The 25,359-nt window shown below is 37.5% G+C and overlaps 1 protein-coding gene across 1 annotated transcript; it reads left to right on the top strand.

Moving 5' to 3' along the window:
* The first annotated feature begins 202 nt into the window (after positions 1-202).
* LOC110153560 (uncharacterized) lies at positions 203-25,289 on the top strand. Its single transcript, XM_055154491.1, has 12 exons — positions 203-279; positions 6,470-6,508; positions 6,584-6,724; positions 12,953-13,143; positions 14,860-14,964; positions 16,645-16,783; positions 18,189-18,339; positions 19,913-20,045; positions 22,705-22,857; positions 22,960-22,997; positions 24,110-24,139; positions 24,246-25,289. Exons 2-12 carry the CDS (start codon positions 6,494-6,496, stop codon positions 24,458-24,460), a joined length of 1,311 nt encoding a protein of 436 aa, XP_055010466.1. The 5' UTR covers positions 203-279; positions 6,470-6,493; the 3' UTR covers positions 24,461-25,289.
* The last annotated feature ends 70 nt before the right edge of the window (positions 25,290-25,359 follow it).

The raw sequence follows: 25,359 nt of genomic DNA, 5'->3' as shown, positions 1-25,359 counted from the left end.
GTTCGTTCAGGTAAATCTATCTAATAACAATCTATACTTTCTTCCTCCTCCTCCTCTTCCCCCTGCTCCCCTCCTCCTCTGTTCCTGTGACGCTCAGCCATTGTCAAGCTTTCTTTTACGGCCTCTAGTTCTACCTGTTTGACACCATTCTGTGACTGTCCAAATTTGGAAGAACTCCGCCTTAAATTTTAGCAGGTGGCGATAACGTTTAGTCTCAAAATCTCAGTTTTAGATAAAGCGCTCACAAAGTGTTCACAACGGTGTGGAATCGCATTAAAGGTAATCTTGTTTTTTACATTTTGGAATAGTGGGTAACAGGTTTGTACATACGTTTTTTTGTTTTTTAACATCAGGTCGTGCAATACATATTCAGGTTGTAGAGGAAATGCTAACTTGTGTCCATAGGCAGGCTCGTGTTATGTTTTTTTATAAAGTTTTGAGCTAACATAAGAACATAATATTAACAACATATGCAGTCTATTGCTGGATTTCAGGCAACATCACAACATTCTACAGGCAAATGATGGGAGCCAAAACGAGTCTTGTTCAAATGCAGATTCTTGTTTTTGGGTCAATAACAGAAGTGATGTGCGTCAACATTTTACCAACATTTGTGACTTTCCCTTTTGGATATTTCATGCCAAAGTACAGTGTAAGCAATAGGAAAAACTGGCTCATCACATTCTAGAATCTGAAAACCGCCAAGACTGTTTAATAGGGCTGGGACAAGACACAATTTTCACGAGATGAGACACACCACGAGGTCACGACAGCGAGACAAGTTGAGATTTTGATTTTGTATTTGCTTTTTAAATAAATAAGTAGTGCAATCAATTTCACAATTTTGGCTACACTATTTTTAATTTATTTTATGTCATACTTTAGCGGCTATTGTGCTACTGCTTTTTGGAACTACAGCTTCTCAATATAGGTCTTAACTCTTTTTGTCTAAGGTAAATTCAGGTTGGAAAAAAAATCTGTGCACACATGAGAAAAACTATACAATCTGGTGGCAATTTTATCTGTTGAAATCTTGTCTCATCCCTACAGTTTTTAAAAAAAATACAATACAGAATACAAAATATAAAAGTGTTTTGTGGTTGAGCAGCTTTCTTTTTCTTTTTTGCAATGAGCTGGCCATACCAGTCGGCTCGTCATGCTCTGACTCCTGCACTCAAGCTTTTTAAAACAAATCATTCTGTCAGTCCGCCTGGAAGTACGTGAAGCGCCTGCGACAAACAAAAACGAACGCTTCCACAACTAAACTCACTGCTATATTTTAGACTGGTTTTTAAATATTTTCAAATCATGATTTTACACCACATTTTGTTCTAATATTTTTGTTTTGGTGTGATATGAATAGCATTGATTCAGGCGCCCATTTGCTGTACGGGTTGTATGAGGAAGTTGTGTTTGTACTTGCAATTGATATAAAATTGTGTAGTTATACATTTAAGAATTTCTCTGCAACTTACATAGGTTTTCCAAAATTCTAATATTTTGATCTTCACCAAAACACAATCCCCTGAACTGCATAAGGTGTAGCCGTTCCTCCAGGATTCTCGTTTGCCGCCATAAAATTTGACTTGTTAAAATTGTCTTTTGAATATCATGGACAAGAAAATTTTTTTTTTATCAAATTCTGAAGTATTTATTGAATTTTAACACCACAAGAAACTGACTTTCTCCCAGGCTTGTAACACTGACATTTGAGGTCATTTCCACTGCACTACAATTCTTGGTGCAAACATTAGATTGTTTTCACAGTAAACCACAGAAAACTTGATGTTGGTACATGTATTATTTAATTTATACCAGCTTTTGAATCTTATAATATACTCAATGATAAATCAAAGGTTTTCAGATGATTTTTCTTTTGTTATTTCTATTAGACAAACCACAAACTTGAATGGCTTAACGGTACTTTCATACTGTATAATTATCATCAATTATATGTGCACAATAAATAAAAAATAATAGTGCATAATACAATCAGTCATCATACTTAATCTTATAAACTAGTAACGGAATTATAATCCAAACAAATCAAAGAACTGGAACTGGAACTGAACAGGTGCAGGTAAAGGTGCTTTGTGTGACGTTTCTGGTGGAGGGTCTGTCAAATGTTTTTCACCATGGACATGTTAGTGCTTTGTCTGGAGCAGTATGGTATTAAACCTTTCTGTCTTCATGGAGACCAGACAAAGTTACAGGTCAGATCTGTGCAGAGGTGACCCTGCTCGCTTTCAGAATGCCTTGTTTTCTAGATCATTTTGGTCATCCCTAAGTTATTAAATGTATACTGTGGGAGATTCCAGGCAGAGCAATGAGATATCTGTAGAAACCAGTCATTGACAGACTCCCAACCAAAAAGTTACACAATGTGCCTTTTAACTGTGTATAAACTGTTCCTGAGGGTTTGTGGAAGGTGATTCCAAGGAAACAGTGAGGTTTGGTCCCCCAAAGTTCTGGTGTTCATGTGAGAAATGGGGTTTTCTAATCAATTTTATTGCCATTCTCAGTGGAAAAAAAAAAAAAATCACAAATTTGGATATAATAGAACAGGAGTGTCAAACTCATTTTGGTCCGGGGGCCGTATCCAACCTACTTTGATCCCAAAGGGACTGGATCCGAAAACTCCTGGCATATATACCCCAAAAATAACAATAAGTTTAAATGTTTGTGCAGAGAAACGCAAATCTATTACAGAAATCTTTTTCAACTGATGAACTCTTAATTTTACAAAGTATTATAATATTATGAACAACCTGAAACTTTAAGAAAAATTCAGTTTCAACACAATGTTTTAACATGAACTTGTATGCAAATAGGAGTAAGTCAATTTTTCTGGAAAAATCCTGCACTCAGCATCCACTTTTCTCATTTTTGACATTTTGCTGATGAGGGTGTCACAATCAAAACGATCGTCCTTTAAGAGCGTTTGGAAAGAGACAAGTCTTCATTTGTGCTGCTCTGGTGGGAGGGGCCACGTACAGAGGCGCTGGAGACGCTGCTATGCTAAACGGTGCAGAAAATTACCAATATTTTAATAGAAAATATAATTAAAATATTTGAGTAGAAAATCAGCTGACGGCCACATTAAAGGTCTTGGAGGGCTGGATCTCGCCGCCGGGCCGTATGTTTGACACCCTGGTAATAGAAGAAGAATATTAACTATGATAAAAATAATAAGAGCATCCATTAAAATAAGGTAACTAAAAATGGACTTTGGTATACAGAAAGTAAGTAGTATAAAGTAAGGCCAGAACAACAACGCAAAAGCTTTCAGTGCAGTAATTGCAGTTTAACTGAATTGGACACAATTGACAGATCACCCAAAATGTTTTATTCAGCTTAAAAACTGCTAACTCTGTAGTATAGGCCTGTAGAAACACTGTGATGAACTGTGATTCTTATATTACTTTGTCAGTTCATATCGAAATCTTTTTATCAGTTGTTCTGGACGCGTTTAGAATGTGAACTTTGAACAGAATCCTATTATTAAACCATAAATCACAAATCTAATCTTTTTACAGTGCTTGCCAGAAAAAAGTCAATTGCATAATAAAACCGATCAGGCCTACTACCTCAATTTATCTGGTATTGTACATCTGAGCTGATCCATAGATGAAATTATTCTAGCAGATCAATACTGTTGGCTGCAGGCAGTAGTAGAAGCATTATCTACTGTGTAAATTCATCCTTTTAGACGTTACACCAGCCTATACTTGTTTAAAAAGTTGTTTTCAAAGAACATTTAGGAGATCTTCAATTCTAGTTGGTTAAGATTCTGCGCCAAGATTAAGATGCAAAGTGAATTCCCTGTGCGAAGTGTGTTCTCACACGCGATGCTCATCACAGTATGTAACTGATACAGAACAAAAGATACCACTGTCCTACTAAAGCGATTACTGCTAGTATATTTTAGCATTTTTTTTACGATAATTTGCATTGTGTTGGATTAGAATTCACCCTGGTAATGTGAAGACTAAAAAACACGCCTCACTTGCAGTTGGTATGATCATTATCTGATTTCTGGAATAATCAAGTAATTGAAATGTCATGTAAACGGGTACATCTGATCATGATGTAAGTAATCTGATGTGTTTCTGTTTATTTACACCTGTGAAAGTATTTACAATGAAAATAATGTGTCATCATTTGCACTTGTAAACTCGCACCAAAAATCTGATGTAACTATTGGGTTATCTGATAGATGTAGAGATCTGATTTAACCCCCCCACCCCATGTTAAAAGTTCTGTCTTACTCAAAGTAGACTCCTGTGAGCTTTTAGCCATGTTGGAATGTTGTTACAACAAAAACACACACACAGAGTTATTTTGTGTTGTCGTAATCCTTTATCATTAGTCTGTCTCGTCTCGTAGACCTGGTCAAAATGGACATTATGACTGACAATTTCCTTACATTAGAACAATAAACAGGCTACATATTATAACTTTTTAATTAATAATATAATTAAAATGAATTATTATGAATACTTTTTTTTCAATGGGTTGTTGACACATTTTATTTTATTTTTTTTAAATAACATTTTACATAAAGAAGGAAATTCATGCAGAAGACATGAGCATAGCCCGACTATAAAGACTACATCTCCAAACATCCAAGTGCTCAGTTCCACCTTGTGATGTCATGAAGCTTTATTTTTCAAGTCAACAGCTACCTTTTACCTTTTGTTCAGTACAGATTTCTAATTCCAGGTTTGAAATTATCCAGATGATTCTAGTGAAGGTGGAGTTTGAAAACACAATGTCGCAATGTATTACCACATGACATACCAAGGTGGATCAGCGATGTCAGAGTGTTTTCTGTATTAGAGAGTTATGCAGGGCTTGTGTGCTAAAGATGTGTGAATGAAATAAAACACATCTGTATGTTTTTGATGAGGAAAATGGGGTAATATGTGTCATGTAGAAACAGAGGGAGGACCCAAAATGCAGCACTGCTTTAAAGTATTTAATAACAAATCCATAAATCCAAAAAATTCAAAACTCGAAACTAAACTGCCATGACGTGAGACAAGATGAGACTCTGACAGTGACAATAGACCAAAAAAGGGCAGACACAGAGAACACAGGGTATAAATGCACACAGACATAGGTGAAACACATTAGGGTGGGGCAAACGAGCAAGACAGGAAGTAAAACTCAAATTGCAAGCAGACAGGACTAATGTCAAAATAAAAACACCAAAATGAGCAAATACAACCACTACTAACATGAACCATGACAATATGGGCCCTTTAATGTACCAGTTGAAACCTAAATTTTATCCTGCTCATCAAAAATCACTTGTAGAATCCATCTTGAATCACTTATAACAATTATTCAAAATGTCCAATTTGTAATGATCAAAAGGAAACCTAACAGTTGGGCCTAAAACAATATAATGCTTGTGAGCCTTCTTTTCATTCCTTTACTATTCTTTTTTTTTTCTTTTTCTTTTGTAGATCTTTGCATTTTACTCATAGGTGTGCCACACTACAAGACAACAGTTTTATTTTTAACAGTCAGTTCAGTTGTGTTGCATCAGTTCGTCCTTGCGCCATATTTCAGGGTGGTTTTCTACCATCTAATTTAGGCGTGGACAAGATGTGAGTTCTGTGTGTCCAAGTATACACTGTTAATGACTGGAGAATTGAACAAGAACAAAAGAAACCACTGAAGCGATTACTGTTTTATATCTCATCTATTGTGTTATAAATTACAAGGTGTGATTTCAGAATGATCAACTGAGATTACTGAAGCAGAGGTTAGATGGAGGACTGTTAATTGCCAATGTTTATTAAAGATGCCCTATGTAACTTTGCTTTTTTCTCTGGAGATGTTATTGGTGTTGTTGGAATGTTTCACAGAACGGCGTTAAAGTTTAAAGATGAGCACGTGAAGTCAACAGCTAAGTCTCTAGTCAGGTGTGTTTACAATATGCATACACGTTTTTTTGAGGTATTTTAGAGCAGTAAAATCACTTGTAACACGTGTCTCAAATGTGGAAGACATCTCCTCTCCAAAAGTCTTGTAACATTCAGAACAGACTGTAACACTGAGAACAAAATATATCTTTTTTTTTAACCTGAGATAAATTATAGTTTGCCTCTTCAGTTGTTGATTCTGTAAAAATCTGTGTAATTTCTCAGTCCTTTATGTTGTTGTTTATTTTCTCCTTTTTAGATTGCGGACTGTTAATTGCTAATATTTATTAAAGATGCGCTATGTGACTTTGCTTGCTCTATGGAGATGGTATGTGTGTTTCTGCAATGTTTTACAGAATGGCGTTAAATCAGTTTATTCTTTGGAGCATATAATTAGATGTTCTGAAAGCACACCTATAGTATAGAAACTGTACTGTCTGTACATAGGCTCATCGCATTGGCTTTCCCGGAATTTTAACCCTGTGATTTGTTATCTTTGCCTCTATGACACTTAACAGACATTTTGCGTTTTTCAGCTCGTCACTTCCAAGAAGCTGTACATGTCACTATGTGGGGTAAGTTCTATATTATCCAGGTTTATGCATTCACATAATGGTGTGTTCTTATGTTCATTTTGTTCTTGTTTCTAGGTCTCCTTCCCTTCTGACATGTTTACACTGACATTGGTGATACTACTCCAGGCCTTTGGCTTGGCTTGGCCTGCCTCCACCAGTCCTCCTCTGGGGATGACTGTCCATGTCGTGCCCCTCGACTCCACTAATGGCCAAACCGTAAGCAAACAACTTTACAGAGTGGAAAATGGAGGATGTAAAGGAGAAACTATTGGTTGCATCCAAAACATGAAACATTCTAAAGGGTCAGGCCATATGAAATCAGCCATTTTCAAGGAGTGTCCCCTATGAGCCATCTCAGATTTGGCTGAAAAATTTTCTAAACATTTCTAAAATGACCAAATTAAAGAATCTAAAAGTTTAGCTCAATCTTTTGAGTTGTTTCTGAGTTATGGCCCGTTGAAATTTTGGGACCATGCCCAATTTTTCAGATACCTTAATTTATAAGCATGAAAATTTGTATCATTGTAGATTCTTGATCATAGATTCTAAATCTGTTGTCAAATATTGAGTATCTTTATTAAGGGGGGTGCTGTGGGCCCCCAAAATCTCAAATTTGGTTGCCACTCATTTTTTTCAATTTTTGAAGTCCAAGATCTATTTACTCCAAGTAGATATAACTAACTGTTGAACCTGAATATTTAAGAGAATGACCAGAGAATGACAACAGTCTCACACTATTCTGAGCTTTCATGTCGATACTGTGGAGTCCCAAATAAGGTCACAGACCAAATGTGACCTTTTTGGCCCCTTCTTTGGACCCTTGGTTCCCCATGCCGGCACTGTTAGATGTTGACAAAATTTTTACCAGAGAAACTTTGGCATATTCTGATTAGTTTAAAGTAATAAAAACATCTACTATTAACTTCCTTCATTTAAAACGGAATTTTTGAAAATGAGCTCGCACAGGTCGTTTTTGGTGGATCTTAGGTACTTTTCCACCTGCTAGAAAGGTTCAGTTATCTTTAATAACCTTAAAAACGAATTACTTGTTATAATGGAAGACAATTGGAGATTATGTAGATCATGTAGATCATCTGTATTGGTAGTTTGCACACTAAAAAGTGTTCCTAACTACTAATGAACTTGCTGTGTCAAGACGATCATTTTGTGCCCTTATTCCCTGAACTTCTGGTACATTAATACAACATATTCTGTGCTGAAACGGGACCCAACATGGTTCTGCCGATGTTCAGGAGGACAGATGAGGGTTCTGTCGTCTCCATTCATAAATCTCACTTAGACATCACCATGTTTATCTGAACGCTCTGAAATATTCCCAATGAACCACCTGTTGTCATAAGTGCATTCTCTGTATTGACCTGGCTGGTAAAGAGAGATATCTGGCACAATCTCGATTGTTGTCAGAAATTGTCATTCTCTCAGGTATTCAGGTTCAGCAGTTAGTTTGTAAATATCTGCTTGGAGTAAATAGATCTTGGACCTCAAAAAAAAAAAAAAAAAAAAGAATAAAATTGGGGGGCCCCTCCCTTAATAAAGATACCCAATATTTGACAAAAGATTCAGAATCTATGACCAAGAATCTACTATAATTAGTGCTGTCATGCGATTAAAACAATTGAGAGATTAATTAATTATGATATGTAATTAATTAATCTAATTAATCTCATTTTAATCTCACCTAAAAATTGCTGAGAAAAGCCTTCAATTTGAGGTATTTTCATTTAAATTCATTATTACATTATTGTGGCAGATCAAAAGACTGATATAGATGAAAAAAAGTGACTTTATAAAGTCATTTATTGTTTAACAAATCTCTCCAATTTGGCTGTTGAGCCTAAGTCTCCATGAATAAGAAACTGTTTGCTGTAAAGTAGCAAAGACGAGGAAATCTGAACATAATAACTTTTGTCTACTTAAAGACAATAAAATGTCCAGTCTTTCCTTAACCATATTAAAAATATTATTGATAGAGAAATACTTTATATATGAGATCACTGGTTTTAGTCCTTGTTTTAGTCCTGGTTTAGACCTGCTTTAGTCCTACTTTAGTCCTAGTTTAGTCCTGGAATGGATTAATCCTGGTTTTAGTTCTGGTTTAGTCCTGGTTTAGTCCTGGACTGGATTAGTCCTGGTTTTAGTCTTGGTGTTAGTTCTGGATTAGAGGCGCACAGGAGGAAGCGCGGTTTACGCAGCGTACGCGAGAAAACACGATCCACACGCGGCGCACGGGAGGACAGCGGTGTCCGCGCAGTAACTACGGAAGGAAACGTGGTCCGCGCGTTCTCAGGTTAATGACGATGATGAAGGTGTGTGTTTATGTTTGTGTGTGTTTTTGTGTTTGTGTGTGTTTGTGTGTGTGTCCCCTCATGTGGCAGGTCACTATAGGACAGTAGTGCAGACATCATGAGTCTATGCAGGTTGTTTTCACCAGTGACATTTAAGTTGTAGGTGATTTTATATTTGTTATTTTCTTTTATATTTCACGTTGGGAGAATAATTTCCAAGACACGAATGCGTTTTTACCTGTGTGATGCTGCTTCTGTTCTACTGGCTCTACGACCTCGTCCATTGTGCGACTAACGCCGCCAACTTTAACATGACGTTTACGTCGCTCTTACTGCGTGCGTTCTGTGTGGGTTTCCGGCAATGAGTGAAATTACCGAAATAAAAAAATGTATAAATGTGTTTTTTGTGTGTGTGTTGTTGTCCCAACAACACATAAAACAGGTTTTATAATAAAGCAACTCGCATACAGAAACAGTAAAATTAGAGATTAAAAATGAGATTAACGCGATTAAAAAACATAACGCGCTAAATATGACTGTAATTAATTAATCGCAATTAACGCGATAATTTGACACCCCTAACTATAATAACATTTTCAGCTTCCTAGCTCTATTTTCTATGAAGTTGTGGTCTCGCAAACATGCTTATAAATTAAGGCTTCCGAAAAAATGGGCATGGCCCCAAAATTTCAATGGGCCATAACGCTAGACATTTTTAAAAAAAAATTTCAGCCAAATCTGACATGGTTCATAGGGGAGGGCGACTGATTTCATATGGACTGACCCTAAAGCAGTGCTTCTCAAATAGTGGGGCCCCCCCTGGGGGGGCGCGAGGCTCCGTCAAGGGGGGCGCGTTTGACCTCGGGGAACATGCTTTTTTATTTTTTTATTTAGATGTTTTTTACTGTCTTAAGGGCCGTTCACACCAAAGCGTCAAAAAACGCCTTGACGCCTCTATTTGGAGCCTTTGCATTTGAGTTTAGACGCCCCCCGACGCGCGTCTTTGACGCCGTGGACGAACGGGACAAAAAATACTCGACGCGCATCCGTTGCCTGGAAACAAGACCCCGGTCCCGCTCTTTTCCCGAAACAATATCAGACCAGACTGAGAGTGTTTTTATGACATAAAACATCAACGGAGGAGATCGGGGTCGACGACTGGGGCGTATATATATTTCTACTCCGCTAATGACACTGGATCAGTCCCGGTCTAGTCCTGGTCTAATCACGGTCTGGTCCTGGTCTAATCACGGTCTAGTCCCGGTCTAGTCCCGGTCTAATCACGGTCTAGTCCCGTCTAGTCCTTGTTTAGTCTCGGTCTAGTCCTTGTTTAGTCCCGGTCTAGTCCTGGTTTGGTCCTGGTCCGGTCCTGGTGTATTCCTCGCGATCAGCTCGGTGATTGTGGTGTATATATTTATTCTCCGCTCGTGTTTGTGGTTCTCGTTCTGGTTCTCGGGTCTTTCTTCCTGATAATAACGTCGCTGCGTCTCTGGATACTCGTCCCTGATTGGTTGACGCGGCGCGTCTGACGCGAAAAGTTTTCAACTTCTTGACGCTGACGCTTTGGACGCGCGTCTTGGCCGCTGACGCCAAAACGCTGAAGACGCGCCGCGCTGACGCCAGATTCGCGCCGCGCTGACGCCGAAAACGCGCCGCAAAAACGCAGGACGCTCTAGTCGCGCGTCCACATAGACTTTACATAAAAAAGTGGACGCTTTGACGCTTTGGTCTGAACTGGCCTTTAGAATAAAGTGCAATTGCACTTCCACTACATTAGGGGGCAGTGGCGCTCTCATTGGCAGAGTGTGCGCAGGGAGCATTCGCTCGGTGGTGTAGGAGTTTTGTTTGCACTGAGCATGCGTGCTTTGCACACAGCACAGAGTTTGAGTATGAAGTGTAGACACGAAGTGTAGCAGACCCTCAAGTGACACCATGAAAAAATATTTAACAGGGATGAGAAGACAGGTGGAGAGAGACGGAGATAAAGAGACAAACGAAAATCTCCCGAAAGCTAAGACGAGGAAATATGACGAAGCGTATGTAGCGCTCGGCTTCACTGTGACTACGGTGGGAGACGAGGAAAGACCGGTGTGCTTACTGTGTCTAAAAATGTTGGCAGCGGACAGCATGAAGCCCAATAAATTAAGGCGTCACTTAAATACATTACACCCCGATCACTCTGATAAGCCGATTGAGATTTTTCAGCGAAAACGTGCCGAATATTGCCGACAATCATCCCGCTTGTGACTGCTACTTCATAAACCAGCGAGCGGTGGCATCATATAAGGTGGCAGTGTTACTCAGAGGTGTACTTATAACAATTTTATAGACAAATGATACTATCTATAGTCACGCGGGGGGGCGCGAGATGTTTTATTCGTCCTAGGGGGGGCATGACAGAAAATAATTGAGAAGCACTGCCCTAAAGTAAAATGATGGATGCAGGAATTCTGTTGTAAGATGCAGACAAGGCTATTTTAGAGTTTTAGCAGTTTTGGCTATTATTAATACTCAATCAGTCAATCAATATCACTTGAGCATCACTTGAAATACAATAATAACAGAAAAGTTCGAACAAAAGTCTGCTTAACAGGTAAGGTCATTAGATCCAGTCTCAGGGCAGTTTCAGAATAAAAGTGTCTCACATCTGTGTGCTAAAGCCTGGGCATCACCATGGATACAGGAAAAACAAACAGCTCAAATCACACAGTCCAGTAGTACTTAACTTCCATCCTTTGAGCTGCACAGGCTGCTTAGTTGGTCAGAATCCCAAAGTGTTAAGTAAAAAAATCAAGATAAAAAAAAGTTGGAAAAAAAAGCAGCCAACCACGACCATCATAAATGTACATTTTTGTATTCTAAATTCTGATTTTATGATTAATAAGGCTACGGTTTTATTTGGGGACCACGATTTGAACGCAGAGGAATTCAAAATGCTTAAAGGTTCACAATGTTTGCCTATAATGTTCCTCAGAGAACTTGAACTCATCTTATCTCCATGGACACAAACACGTGACGCCCCTGTGGTGTTGTTACAAGTCTGTGGATCTGTGGAGATGCGACCCCTCTCACAATATGAATGCATGTTTTTCCAAGGTATTTTAGAAGTAACATAGCAACAGCTGATGGGTATATGCAATATAGATATGTAGAATGCCATACTGCACTTACCAGCCTGTCCCTTCTACACTCTGTTTGAATCCAGAAGAGAATAGAACTGGATCATAGATGGTAAAAATCCTTTGTCAAAACTTAGATAAGAAAAAGAACTCTCCTCTCCAAAATTCTTGTAACATTCAGGACAAAATATATAATTTCTTCTGTATGAGATAAATAATAGTTTTGTTCTTCTATTGTTGATTCAATAAAAACCTTTATGTTATTGTTTTTTTTCTCCTTCCTATTTATATGTGCAAGCAATTACTGTATTATTTATTTATTTATATATTTATTTATATCTCATCTATTCAGTTATAAGTTACAAGGTGTGATTTCAGAATTATCAAATGAGATTACATAAGCAGAGGTTATATGGAGGACTGTAGATGGCCAATATTTATTAAAGATGAGCTCTTTAATATGTTTCTATGGAGATGATATTGGTGTTCCTGGAATGTTTCACAGAATGGCCCCGAATCAGTTTAAAGATGAGCACGTGAAGTCAACAGCTAACTAAGTCTCTAGTCAGGTGTGTTCACAATGTGCATACTTGTTTTTTGAGGTATTTTAGAGCAGTATAATCACCTGTAGCACGTGTCGCAAATGTGGAAGACATCTCCCCTCGAGGTTAGGTGGAGGACTGTTAACCACTTACCATCCACCCGCCCGCCGGGTGGATGGTAAGTGCCAATATTTTTGAAGATACGCTATGCAACTTTGCTTGTTTCTCTGGAGATGTTATTGGTTTTCCTGGAATGTTTCACAGAATGGTGTTATATAAGTTTAAAGATGAGCACGTGAAGTAAACAGCGAAGTCTCCAGTCTAGTGTGCTCACAATATGCATACTTGTGTTTTGAGGTGTTTTAGAGCAGTAAAATCACCTGTAACACGTGTCTCAAATTTGGAAAACATCTCAAAAATTCTTGTAACGTTCAGAACAAAATATATCACTTCTTTTATATATGTTCTGTGTGTCAGGTACGGGCCCACTTCACTGCCATCGTGTCCGGGGAGTGCAGCGCTGTGACCGAGCTCTGTGCTACAGGAGAGGACTGTCTGGTGGAGAGTAACACCGTGCCCTTCACTGGGAACAAACCAAGCCCAGGCTGGTGCGCCCAACATTGGCAGAAGACCCTCCCAGCTAACTACACGGGCAAGATCTCACTGGGGTATGAGTAGTGCTTAAAGCGACCAGAGTCTTCATAGGTTATGATGCATTTACGTTCTAGAAGAAGGGCAGAGGACCATATGAGACTGAAAGAAATGACGAAGCTGTAAATCCATAATTTTTTAACCACATTATTATTAGTTATAGATTGGGTCCACAAATGTGCTCATTTGAACTTATTTACTGACTTAATAACTTACTCATTTGACTTAGATTTAGATCATCATGTTACTATTGTTTCAGAAATGCTGTATTCACCGAAAGCAATGCATTAAAATGTGTAATAGATTTCTTTTTCTTTTTTTTTTTTGAGTTTTTGAGTTTTTGAGTCCTCCCATGTTAAAACTTAAACAAAACATGCTACATAGGTCTCCATGAACAGTTGATAGTCAAGTCAGTTAAATACAATCAATCAATGAATCTGCCCAGAGACTACAGGTGGAAATTAGCACTGATGCCACAACCTGATGTACAATGCATCTCTCCTGTCAAGGTTAATGTAAAAATTGTGCGCTCAAATAAATAAAAAATAAATCATTCCCCCCTTCAGAGAATTATCACATTAGCATAAGCTTGCTTTCCGCTAGTGATGATGATCATCACATCAGGTTTGTTGAAGTTTGTGACCAAACCTCCTTGTCAAAACCTGACCTCGTCAGAGCTCAGAAGCAGGTCTGGTTAGTACTTGGATGGGAGACCACTGGGTGGCACAGGTGCCACAGGGAACCAGTGGCAAAAAGCTGTTGTTGGGTCCTTACACAAGACACTTCACCAGCATTGTCTAGTATGAAAATGTGTGTTGCTCAGGTGTTGGTTGAGGTCGGAGTGGGCTTCCCCAGGGCATTTATGGCTACAAATTAACTCATCACCACAGAGTGTGGAGTCAGTGAATAATCCACAAAATTGTAAAGCAACATCTGGAAAAGCTCTATGTAACATGAATGCATTATTATAATGAAGTGATAGTGTATTGTTTTGTATAATGCTTTTTGTGACTTTATTAAAAAATACAGTGCGGGAGCATGGGTGACGTAGGCTTGTGGGTGGAGCCATGCACAGATGCGTACTGGTAGGGCCGGGGAGAGATTGATTTTACTCAAATTGATGACATCTTAAACCTCTTCAGGAGTGTTTAAATGAGGGTACAACATTATAAAATGTTAGATGGCTCCAAAAAGTCAATTTTGCACATTGCCCCCTTTAATGTTCAAAGTCCTTTCAAGTTACAAATAATGCCACCACATTTTGAAGCTATTTGGGGGGGAATAAAATAACCTTTTTCGTTTGCTGACTGACTTTACCCTAGTTACTACAGAGATATTAACCATATAGCATGAAACATCTGTCTTTTGAGTATGAAAAAAGAATTCTAACCTGTCTTTCGGCTCTGTTTTAAACTACGGGCGGTATAGAAGGATTATGTTTAAGATCTCTGTAATTACTGGCCTATCCACATAACCATCTCCTCTCTGCCAGCAAAAAAGTGTTTGTTTTTTTCTAGCTAATCTCAAACTCTAGCTCAGACTCAAACTCAAAACAAATAATAATCTGGTTAATGAAATTGTCAAAGCCTAAAAAAAAAACATGCTCTATGTTATGGTTAATGTATATTGTGCACTGTCCCTGTCTCATAAATACACTAAATAAATAAATAAAGTAGGAAATCTGCAAATCTCAAAATATTCTAATTTTTCTAATTCTCTGTTGAAACTTGCAGGTCTTCCACAGAGATGTATGTGGCACTACAGACAGATCCCTTAGTTCGGGCCAACAGCGGCAAACTCAACAATCCAAGTTTTGTGGGCCTACCTCCTCCCCTCAGGTAAACAACAGGAACATCATCAAGGGAGGAATTTGTACTTATATTTGTAACTATATCTAATAAAGAACACTACAGAATGTGATTTTCAACATTAAACCAAAGTGCTTTATTTTCTATTCTCATGTTTTCTTACATGTGTGTAATCCCTGTGCTCTTATACTTGGTCTGATACAACTGAAGTTCATTCTAAAGTTGTAAAACCTAGTACAGAAGAAGGCCAAGTCACTAATAGAAATGATCAGGTTCAACGTTTGTTATCACAGTCTAGAATCTGAAAACCACCATAAAATAAATGACATTGTCTTATTGTGCTGTAATATAAGATAAGGTGGACAAAGCGTAATGTCTACAAGTGTTATTGCCCTCCCTCTGCTTCAGCTCCCTCTGCTGCCTTGCTTATCCTGTTCCGCTTTTTCATGCCTACACACTCGTTTGAGTATTTTGACCATGTTCTGGTATAAACGACCACATCGCCACACAACTGTGTACTTTCTGACACATTATAAGCGTGTATAAATGGTCAAACATTCAAATGAGAAAACAAACCCTATTCCAGCAGTAGTGTGATTTAGGATTATCAAAAGTATAGAAAATCAGATACTAATCCATACTTAAACTAGTGTCTAACCTAGATACTCATTTGAGCAGATATCAGTACTCAAAAAGTCACCTCAAAAATGAACCTTCCCTGAAAAGCTTTAGAATCATCGCTGTATAAGAAGTACAAGAGCACATACCTGCACCACTGAGGGATTACACAGATATAAGGCCACATGGTAATATAAAACAGGTTAGCCACGAGGTCTTAAAAGTCTTAAAAAGGTCTTAAATTACATGTTCCTAAATTAAGGCCTTAAAAAGTCTTAAATTATGTTGTCCAAGTCTTATTTTTTTCACAAAGGTCTTAAATTTCATTAGCCTATTTTTTTGTTTACACAACCAGGCTGCAGTGCGATGTTAAATGGAGGTAGGGTAAAAAACTACAACAATGTGAAATAACGTAATATGAATGAACGTCTAATTTGGAGTATGTTGAAATAATACTTTGTTTTATGGCACCGGCGGTAATGAGTAAACAATCAATTCTGTCTACACTGCCCAAGACGCAACACTCTGGTCAGATCTGCTCAGGTTGTGTACGTGTTTACGTCACAGACATCACCACCTAGCTTCACCGCCGAGCCGCCTGACATGCATACCCAACCCAATTCCACACACTTTTGCATAACCGTATGCACGCAGATTTCCTTACGAAAACGCTTGTCTAAACGCAGAATAAAGTGAAGATGCTACGCCACTTTTGTGTCCTCTGTTAGGACCGTCATCATATAAACGTAGCCCTAGATATAGCACCGGTAGTTGGTTGGTCATTGTTAGAATTAGACCTGGTGTTTTTCGCCTGCATAATGGGTGCAATATTGGTCTTAATTTTCATTTAAGTGGTCTTAAAAAGGTCTTAAAAAGTCTTAAATTTGGGGTAGCCAAACTGGGGATACTCTGTAAAAGAAAGTATATTGTATGTTGTATGTTATAATGTTGAAAATGACATTCTATTGCCTAAATAAAGAGTATTTTCCTTAGTATTAAAATAGAGCTTGAAATTTTAGCATCGTGACAACACTAGTCCAAAGAGAGGCTGACCCAGAGTAGGTAGGTTCTGACTCCTTGTGTTTGATGCAGGGCCCGGGAGAAGTGTCCTCACCACTTCCCTCTGTCGGTCAGAGATGTGGATGGAGACAAGGTGCACTGTCGCTTTGCCAAAGAAGAAGAAGGAGAGTGTGTGGACTGTACACCACACTCGTTTGTGGAGCTGGACCCGGTGAGTTCTACACCTCTAAAAGTGCCGGTTAGACTATTTCACTAAAACATTGTCAGCATCATTATATTTAAGGTGTTATACAAAAAAGTGCAATTTTGTTTCTAGTTTGGTGAATTTCACAATCTTACTGGACACGGACAGTAACATTATGTAGATGTAATTCCAGTTCAGTTCCAGCTCTGTTCTTGCAACCATAATATAAACAAGAGCCAAAACAATACCTTCATTTCATGAAATTTATTTTTAAACTATAGAGTAAATTGTCCATGCAATTTGGAATTTTTCATATTGAAGACATTGTTAGAGATATTCTGTTTCTGTTATTCCTGTATTTATGTTACTTTTCTTTTTTTTCATAAACGACCACAACTGATGTAAAGCTTTGATAACTATTAACCACAGATACTACCCACTCAACCAGTCATAATTATAAGAGCATGGAGACCTGTCAGATGCACATACGAATTTTGTGGCATTATAAACCTATATTGGAATAACATTTCAACTACATCGTTTTAATAATTGTATCTACCTCTACCTTTCTCATACATTGTGTTGTCTAGTACCATGACCTTTTTTGAGTGCAACAAAAGCACAGTGGTAAAGTGATCCCCCACTGATCCTCCACTGTTCTACCCAGGCTGGCACCACCTAGTGCCTCCGCTCAATTTAAATTCTCTCCAGCGACTAGGTCAGGAATCGAAATGCACTAGACGGTTTGTAAGAACCCCAGAAGTTGTAGACCACGCACTGGCCAATCAGCTGTGAGCTGTGAGGCCATGATGCCAAACTCAAGAGCCTGTCTGGGTCCCTTTTGTATTACAGTACAACAGTAAACAAAGTGGTTGAGATGAATGTAGACGAAGACAGACATTCTGTGTTGGCAACGATTCCTGAGATCAAGGATTTAAAGCCGGAACAAAGAGAATGTTTGGTGAATTTTATCAAGGGGAAAGACGTTATTGCCCTTCTTCCTACGGGATTTGGCGCATTACATACATCACAACCAAATAAGTAAAAAAAGTTTCCGCCTACCGTTGAGTGAACACATCCTAATGTGGCGAGGTCAGACGGTTTCCACGAAGTGAAACCGGCTGATGAATCAGGCTACCACTGTTCCCCCACTGACCCAAAGTTGGTGGTTTAATCCCAGCATCAAACAAGCACTGGGACCAAATCATTCAGTATTTTTAGGCAAGACACTGAATGAGAGCGACTCCTTTTTCTACACTGATACTGGCAATCCAAATGAGAGTCTTACAGATTTCTGGAGTTACAAGACTATTAAAATGACATACAATTCAGATTTTTGTTTGTAAACACAGCTACTGAAACCCATGCTTATGAAATCTGAAATAGAAATATAAAGCCAAGTGTTGACATCCCTCTCTGCTCTGTGTTCCAGAAAAATTGTATGCTCCTTTTCACTGGTGATGCTACAGCTGGAGTGTATCACATTTACATGATGGCAGAAGACCTGGTGCCCGCTCCTCAGACAGTGCAGCCTGTTCCGAGCCAGCCAATGAGTGCTGTCCCATTCATCCTGTCCCTCACTGGTCAGTCTCTCAGAAACAAACACTGTATCTTAGCACCTGCGTTCAGTACGATTGAGGTGTGCTGTACAATTAACTGAAATAGCCAAGAGTTGGAAGTATAGACTGTATATATAAATGGACCTAGATAGTTTGCACGCGGCTCTTCCGGCTCTTCTGGCTCCTTCTGACCCTGGATCCCACTGACTTTACAGGTATATTGAAATATTGTGGCCCCCTCTCTGTAACTGCAGCAGTGAGCCTCATCATTTTGGTTTTAAAATGTCCATATTAACTCGCTCTATAAGATCCTGGTGTTTTATTTTGCTTTTTTGTTTGTTTAAAAAATCCTGTAACTTATATAAAGCCTGGCTCCAAATTCACTCCTGTAACTGTTCATTTGAGTGGAGCTGAACTCTGCTTAGTTCACTTCTTTATAAAGTTTATGGTTGGAGAAGTGGCATGAGATTCAAATGCAGAAGTTTATTTAATATCAGTACGGGACCCAGAGACATAAATCTTCAACACATTGTGATAGTGGATTCCAATCCAGTCTAGTCTAGTCTGACTTAAGGCTGTGCAATTAATCAAATTTTGATTTTGATTTGTGTGTCAAACAACCTCCAAACTCATGTAATTGAGTTGAAATAAATAAGTATAATAAGTATATTTATTTTATTTTTCAATTATAGAGATTGTAGAACAGCTGGATATATAGTTTATTTTGGATCCATTTCTGTTTTTTATGCCTTATTTCATGTTCAAGTATATTTTATTCATTTTATGTTATATACATCGCAAAACTTCTCTAAGGTACATATTTGTAGCCTATATTTATTTTCAATTTGAAAGTTATCAATAACAAAGTGTTTTTGAGAGAGAAATGCTGAATAAATGCATCGTATAGCTAAAAAATTATCGTTTTAAGACAGTAATTGTGATTTCAATATTGACCAAAATAATCGTGATAATGATTTTTTCCATAATCGAGCAGCCTTAGTCTGACTATGCTTCTGTTGTAAGGAGTATTATACCTCTAAGGCCAAGCTGGCAGTGAATGTCCTTGGTGCAGCACAGCAATGCAATTTCTCTGTCAATGTGTATCTGTGATATGATAGATTTACTGCCCTTATTCTGCGCTGCACATTGTTACTTCTGACTGCTACATTCCAGTGTGGCTTGCTCTTCTGATTGAGCAAGTGTTACTTTAATTTCAATGTAGAATTAGAGAAAAATCTTCATTATGTCTCAAGTTCATGTGCAGTCAACAATGCACCCTTTGTCTGAGAGGCTTGAAAGCGGCTTTGTAGCCCTTATAGAACTTCTTTGCCGTTGAGTATGCATATACATACAGTTGGAATGATAATAGTGGCACCTGTGGAAACTTCTGAAATAAGGTCTATACTCCCTCTAGTGGCTAATGAAATACAGTACATGATGTCAGATTCTAATACATTTTATTGTCACTTTTATGACAGCTAAAACTTTTATTAGATTGCAGATATTTAGAATGTACCAGTACCAGTACCTCCAGATGAATTTGTCCCTTTTGACCTGACCCTGTTGCTGTGCTGTCTCTGTGTTTTTGTGGTCACAGTTGAGAAGGGGAGTCTCAGCTGCAGTGCGGAGCCTGTGGCCTCAGCCAACAATCCGAAGGAAAACTCTGTCCTCTACATCCTCTCATTCCACGAGAAATCCTTCGCCCTCAACTACGATTCAAACGATGAAAGGTGCTGCTCTAGACTGCTCTCCACATACTAGACTTTAAAGTGCAAATGGAAAGTTAGACAAGTTAGATTTGACTAAAACATTGTTCGCATCAGTATATTTAAGGTTCTACTAAAAAAATTACTTTCTGGTTGTTCTTGTACATCTAATTCCCTAATTATAATGTTAATATATATAATGTCCATAATTCCCTAAGAAGCATAATGTAACCATAAAGTAAACGAAGAAATGAATAATGATGATTAGACTTATAAAAATCAATGACATCACATATATACAGATGTGGACAAAATTGTTGGTATCACTCTGGCAATGAAAGAAAAATCAACAATAATCACTGAAATAACTTGAAAATGAAAATTCAAATATTGCTTTTCACCTGTGGTTCAACAGAATTATTAGAGAAAACTAAATAATGAAACTGGCCTGGACAAAAATGATGGTTCTTAATTTTTTGTTGCACAACCTTTTGAGGCAAACTCTGCAAGCAAATGATTTCTGTAACTGTCAATGAGACTTCTGCACTGGTCAATAGGTATTTTGACCCATTTCTTGTGAGCAAACCGTTGTAGTTGTCTCAGGTTTGAAGGGTTCCTTCTCCAGACAGCATCTTTCAGCTCCTTTCACAGATGTTCAGTAGAATTGAGAGACGCGTCCCTTCATGAAATAAAGGACTTTTAATATATTCAGTCAGAGTGCCTTTTTTTTTCAGGATTTTTTTTTTTTAATTATTGCTTTTTTCAGTTTCAAGTTATTTCAGTGACCATTGTTGATTTTTCTTTCCTTACCAGAGGGGTATCAACAATTTTGTCCACGTCTGTATATTTTGAATGGAGTTTGTTTTTAGAACTCAGTGCTACTTCCTGTATTTTTGTACTTTTCTTCTCAACTTTTTTCCCACAAACTATCACTTAAATTATGTATTCTCTCTATAGATAGTGACAACATTGACAGACAAATTATTTTCACAAGCATCACTGTGTACATTTCACAAATAAAGCCACTTGCAATGATGTAGTTTTGGTTTTACAGTATACAGGTCTCAGGAGTCAGTTTGCAACCAGGTTGGTAAACAGATGCACACATTCTTGTAAAACAATGTTTCTTGTGCACAAAAGATGATTACCCCACCAAATACTTTTACAAGACAATCCCTTATACTGTACTTAAAAAAAGCTATATATTATTTTCTTATCATAAATCTGTTTTTAATATGTCAGTAACATATCACATCTTTTTGTCTAATGCAAAATGTGAAAATTCATATTGTCCACACAGTAATCATTCTTTTTTACAACAAGAAACTTAACATCAATCCATCTTTTTAAATTGATGTCAGTTAAAGCAGACCTATTATGCAAAATCGACTTTTCAGAACTTTTAACCATATTAGTTGCATCTCCTCACCATTTACTCATTCGTAGTTGTATTTGGAGTGATTTGTGCACGTTTAAGCAAACTTTAATCGCTTATGTTCATTTAGTTTTCACTGCCAAAGGCACATGCCCATTGCTTTGTACTCACTTCATCCTCCTCTTTTATTTTCTTAATCTGTGATACACGTAGGATTTGGCAGCTTTGTGTAGTCATGTTCGCACAAATGAAAAAAATCCTCTACTTGTTAGTGTGATCTGCAGCCATCCATAGGAGTCGCCGACAGCACCTACGTTGCAGATGTGTTTCTTTTATTAAGTCGTTTCAGATGAATATTGCGATTTAAAATATCCAAATTACAATCCACAGGTGACATATATTAGAACTATACAGCAGACACAAGCACAATAGGTCTTCTTTAAGGTTTAGGAGCAAATCAAAGGTTTTTTTTGTCCTCCAATCATGAAAAAGGGTGGAAAATTATAGGAAAAAATTAAAGTGAAATCATTGGATTAAAAATATGCTAATATAAATTGTGTCTGGTGTGCTGTCTTAAAGGTGCACTGTGTAATTTTTCTGATGGGGAATCTGCCATTTGCTTGTCTCCATGAAAACCCTTTAAAGGCCCTACCCTATTTTTCCTCGCCTCAGTACAGATGTATGAGAGGCTTTTGACATCAAAATAAGTCAGCTGTGTACTGTCTGTGTCTAATTATAAAGCATTTTCTTGTTCTTGTTTCTTGTTAATCAGGAAGTGCACATTAACATGCTAGTTGTCATTAGCTTTACCGTCACGGCAAAACATTGCACTGATTTCTAAAAGTTGTGAAAAGCTCTTATAAACTGTGGTGGATAATTAGAATGGTTGCTAAGTGAGGAATGACTTTGGACCTCTGCAGATTATTTAAAATCGAATAGTTTGATTTAGCATTTACCGGCTGCTCCTTTAATAAATTTTCCTTTGAATGCTCCACAGTATGACATTAAATTTATCTTTTTATTTATTTGATTAGACGTTTTTAATGTTGAGCAGGAACTAACATTGTAATGAGCAGGATTGCCTGTTCACAGATCTGATCTGTAACCTGCAACCTGTAACCTGGTGTCATAATTTGCCCATCCAAACTTTAACATTTAATGCCATACTGTGGAACTTTCCAGATAAAGCAATAGCACATCCATGGAGATGAGGTGGCAGCGGATCCTCCACCAGAAAAGCGAAGCAGCGCAGTTTTGAAACATTGATTTGATTCTAAAATATACCCTTGTGCGTGCTTGTGGTTGCAGTGTGACCGAGATCGCAGTCATCGGGCCTCCACAGCTCTACAGAAGTGATTTCCTCTCCCTGGGACCCGTCTCCTCTTTAAATATCGCCTGGGTGCGCTCAGAGAACAAGCTGGCTCGTCTACTGCCCATCTGCTTTGTGGCCAATACCCCAAAGTGAGTAATTTCAAACGTACTCTTTTATCTCCTCATCAAATATCAATATCAATATCAATCAAATACCTGTTGGAGGCTGACGGAAACTTTCTGTCTTTCCAGTTTGCAGTCCGAGCCCAGATGTGTATGGCTGTACCAACGTAAGTATAAAACAGCTCTTATCACTACTTTAGATCAAACTTCTTCTTGTATAACTTCTACAATGTATTTATATAAAGAAAGATGAAACTTGAATGAATCTTCAGCTCACTTACTAACCTTACTGATTAGGGTAACATGAGACTTCACACGTTCTCTTCTAATAATAAAACGGGGTCTAAACAAAGATTTCACTGTTCCAAGATTGAACCACTTCCTGAAACCAAAATTTTGTTTAAACTTGCCAAAAAGTCATCCGTTTAACTCATACCTACCACCCGTACCACCACGTGTATCCAAATTGGTCTCGGTTAGCTTTACTACGAATATATACTGGTATATAAAAAAGGTAATTATGAATAAATAGTTTGGATTGTATAGTTGTCTAACAAATCTAGTTTGTGGAACTATAATAGGGGTGGGTTAATATAAGTTTTCTTCTTCCCACTCCTTTTCGAGAAATGTTGTTTACAATGTTTATGTAGTATACATGATTATTATTTCTCTCTTGGCACAAACTCGAAATAAAAACGAAGCAATCAATCAATCAATCAATAATTACTGAACCAAACTTTTTTATTTTATTTACTTATATATTGCTGTAGGCCCCTTATAAGTTAGTTAGAGTTACACTTAGACTTAGACAAACTTTATTGATCCACAAAGGAAATTACTGTATACTGTAATAATTTGTATTCTGTATGTGTGTATACCAAAAGAATTAAGTACGTATTATTTCCTGCACTCCTAAAAGTGTGTAAGTGTTAAAACTTCATCCTAAACCCCTTTGGTCTGTAGAATAACTTTAGTGATATGCATAAAATGTATAATTTCTGTGTTAAATCATTGTAATATGATATATGATTATGCAAAGAAAATAAACTAACTTGGACAGAGTAGCTCACATATTACAATATAATATAATAACAAAGAGAAAAACATATATAAATGGTAATAATACATTCTAAATAAGTTGCAGAAATAGCAAGAGAATGGTGTTAAATAAGGCATAATTATATAAATATAGTTTAGCATCCAATTAGTAAACAAGGGAAAAATACTACACATAGCCACATGAGAAGATTTTTGACTTATTATTATTTTCATTTTCCAGGAGAAATGATGGCTCTTCCTACTGGAACTGGTAAGATCACAACACAATCTTTAACTAACAAAGCATTACAATTATACTATTATTATATTTGTCATTGGCGTTCTTCTTCTTCCTTTTTGCCTTGTACACGCCACAGTCCTGACTTGTGAAAAGACGGAGATGTCCCTGGTCCTGCCCATCAGCTCCTTCACCAGAATCAACATCAATGAACTGCAGCTCAACAGCCCCACCTGCCCCGTCTCTTATAATAGCACCCACTTGACGGCAAAGATCCCACTGGAGGGCTGTGGCACCAAGGCTGTGGTAAACCAGACTCAGTCCACATACACACGCTCCTGTAGGCTGTTATAGTGCTCTCAGAAGTCACACTTTACTATTCAAGACAAGAGCTAGGAAAGACAAAAATAAAAGAAATAGCTTGCATTCATGTGACATTTTAGAATCCCTATAATTTTAAACTTGAGCTGAAGGGCAGGTCAGGATTCTGTGGTGTAATTTGCTGCTTTAATTGTCAGATTGCAGATTTGTCAGCCTGAATTATGGCTAATGGGCAGAACTAAAGGTCCAGCTTTATTTGTATAGTACATTTTATAAACAAGACCATTTCCAAAGTACTTCAAATAGCAATGCAAAACTTAGAATCAAAAATTTAAAAAATAGAAAATCAATAGATAAAAGAATAATAATAAAATCAATGAACACAAATAATAAAATCAATAAATAAAGGCACTTCTTAAAAAAAACAAAAACAAAAAAAACAATAAATAAAAAAAAAATAATAATAATACTAAAAGACACAGAGAACAGAACCACAAAGCTCACACGGTATTAAAAAACACAGAATAAAAGTGAAGGAGACTAATGTTGTTTCCTCATAAAAAAACATACTGTACCTCGAGTTGTGTTCTGTTTCGTCACACATGTTTGAGTAACCCTTTATTATAAATCTACAATAAGTCTGCTCAAAATGCTCTGTTCCACCTTGTGATGTCATGTGGTAATACAGGTGTTCCACTGTGTTTGTAAACTCCATACACCTTGACTACAATTTCAACTCTGGAATTGCCTGTGTATACTGAGCTAAATGTAAAAGGAGCTGTTAAGTTTAAAATTCCCACCATGACATCACAAGGTGGAACAGAGCATTTTGAGAAGACTTATTGTAGACAGACTTATAATAAAGTGGTACTCAAACATGAGTGAATGAAACCGAACACACCTCCAGGTTTGTGTTTTTGGGGAGGTTACGA

The sequence above is a fragment of the Boleophthalmus pectinirostris genome, unplaced genomic scaffold, assembly GCF_026225935.1.
Source record: "Boleophthalmus pectinirostris isolate CB_2022bp ecotype Guang Dong unplaced genomic scaffold, ASM2622593v1 HiC_scaffold_19, whole genome shotgun sequence".
In the NCBI taxonomy this organism is placed as follows: Eukaryota; Metazoa; Chordata; class Actinopteri; order Gobiiformes; family Gobiidae; genus Boleophthalmus; species Boleophthalmus pectinirostris.
This window is presented reverse-complemented; position numbering and strand designations above follow the sequence as displayed.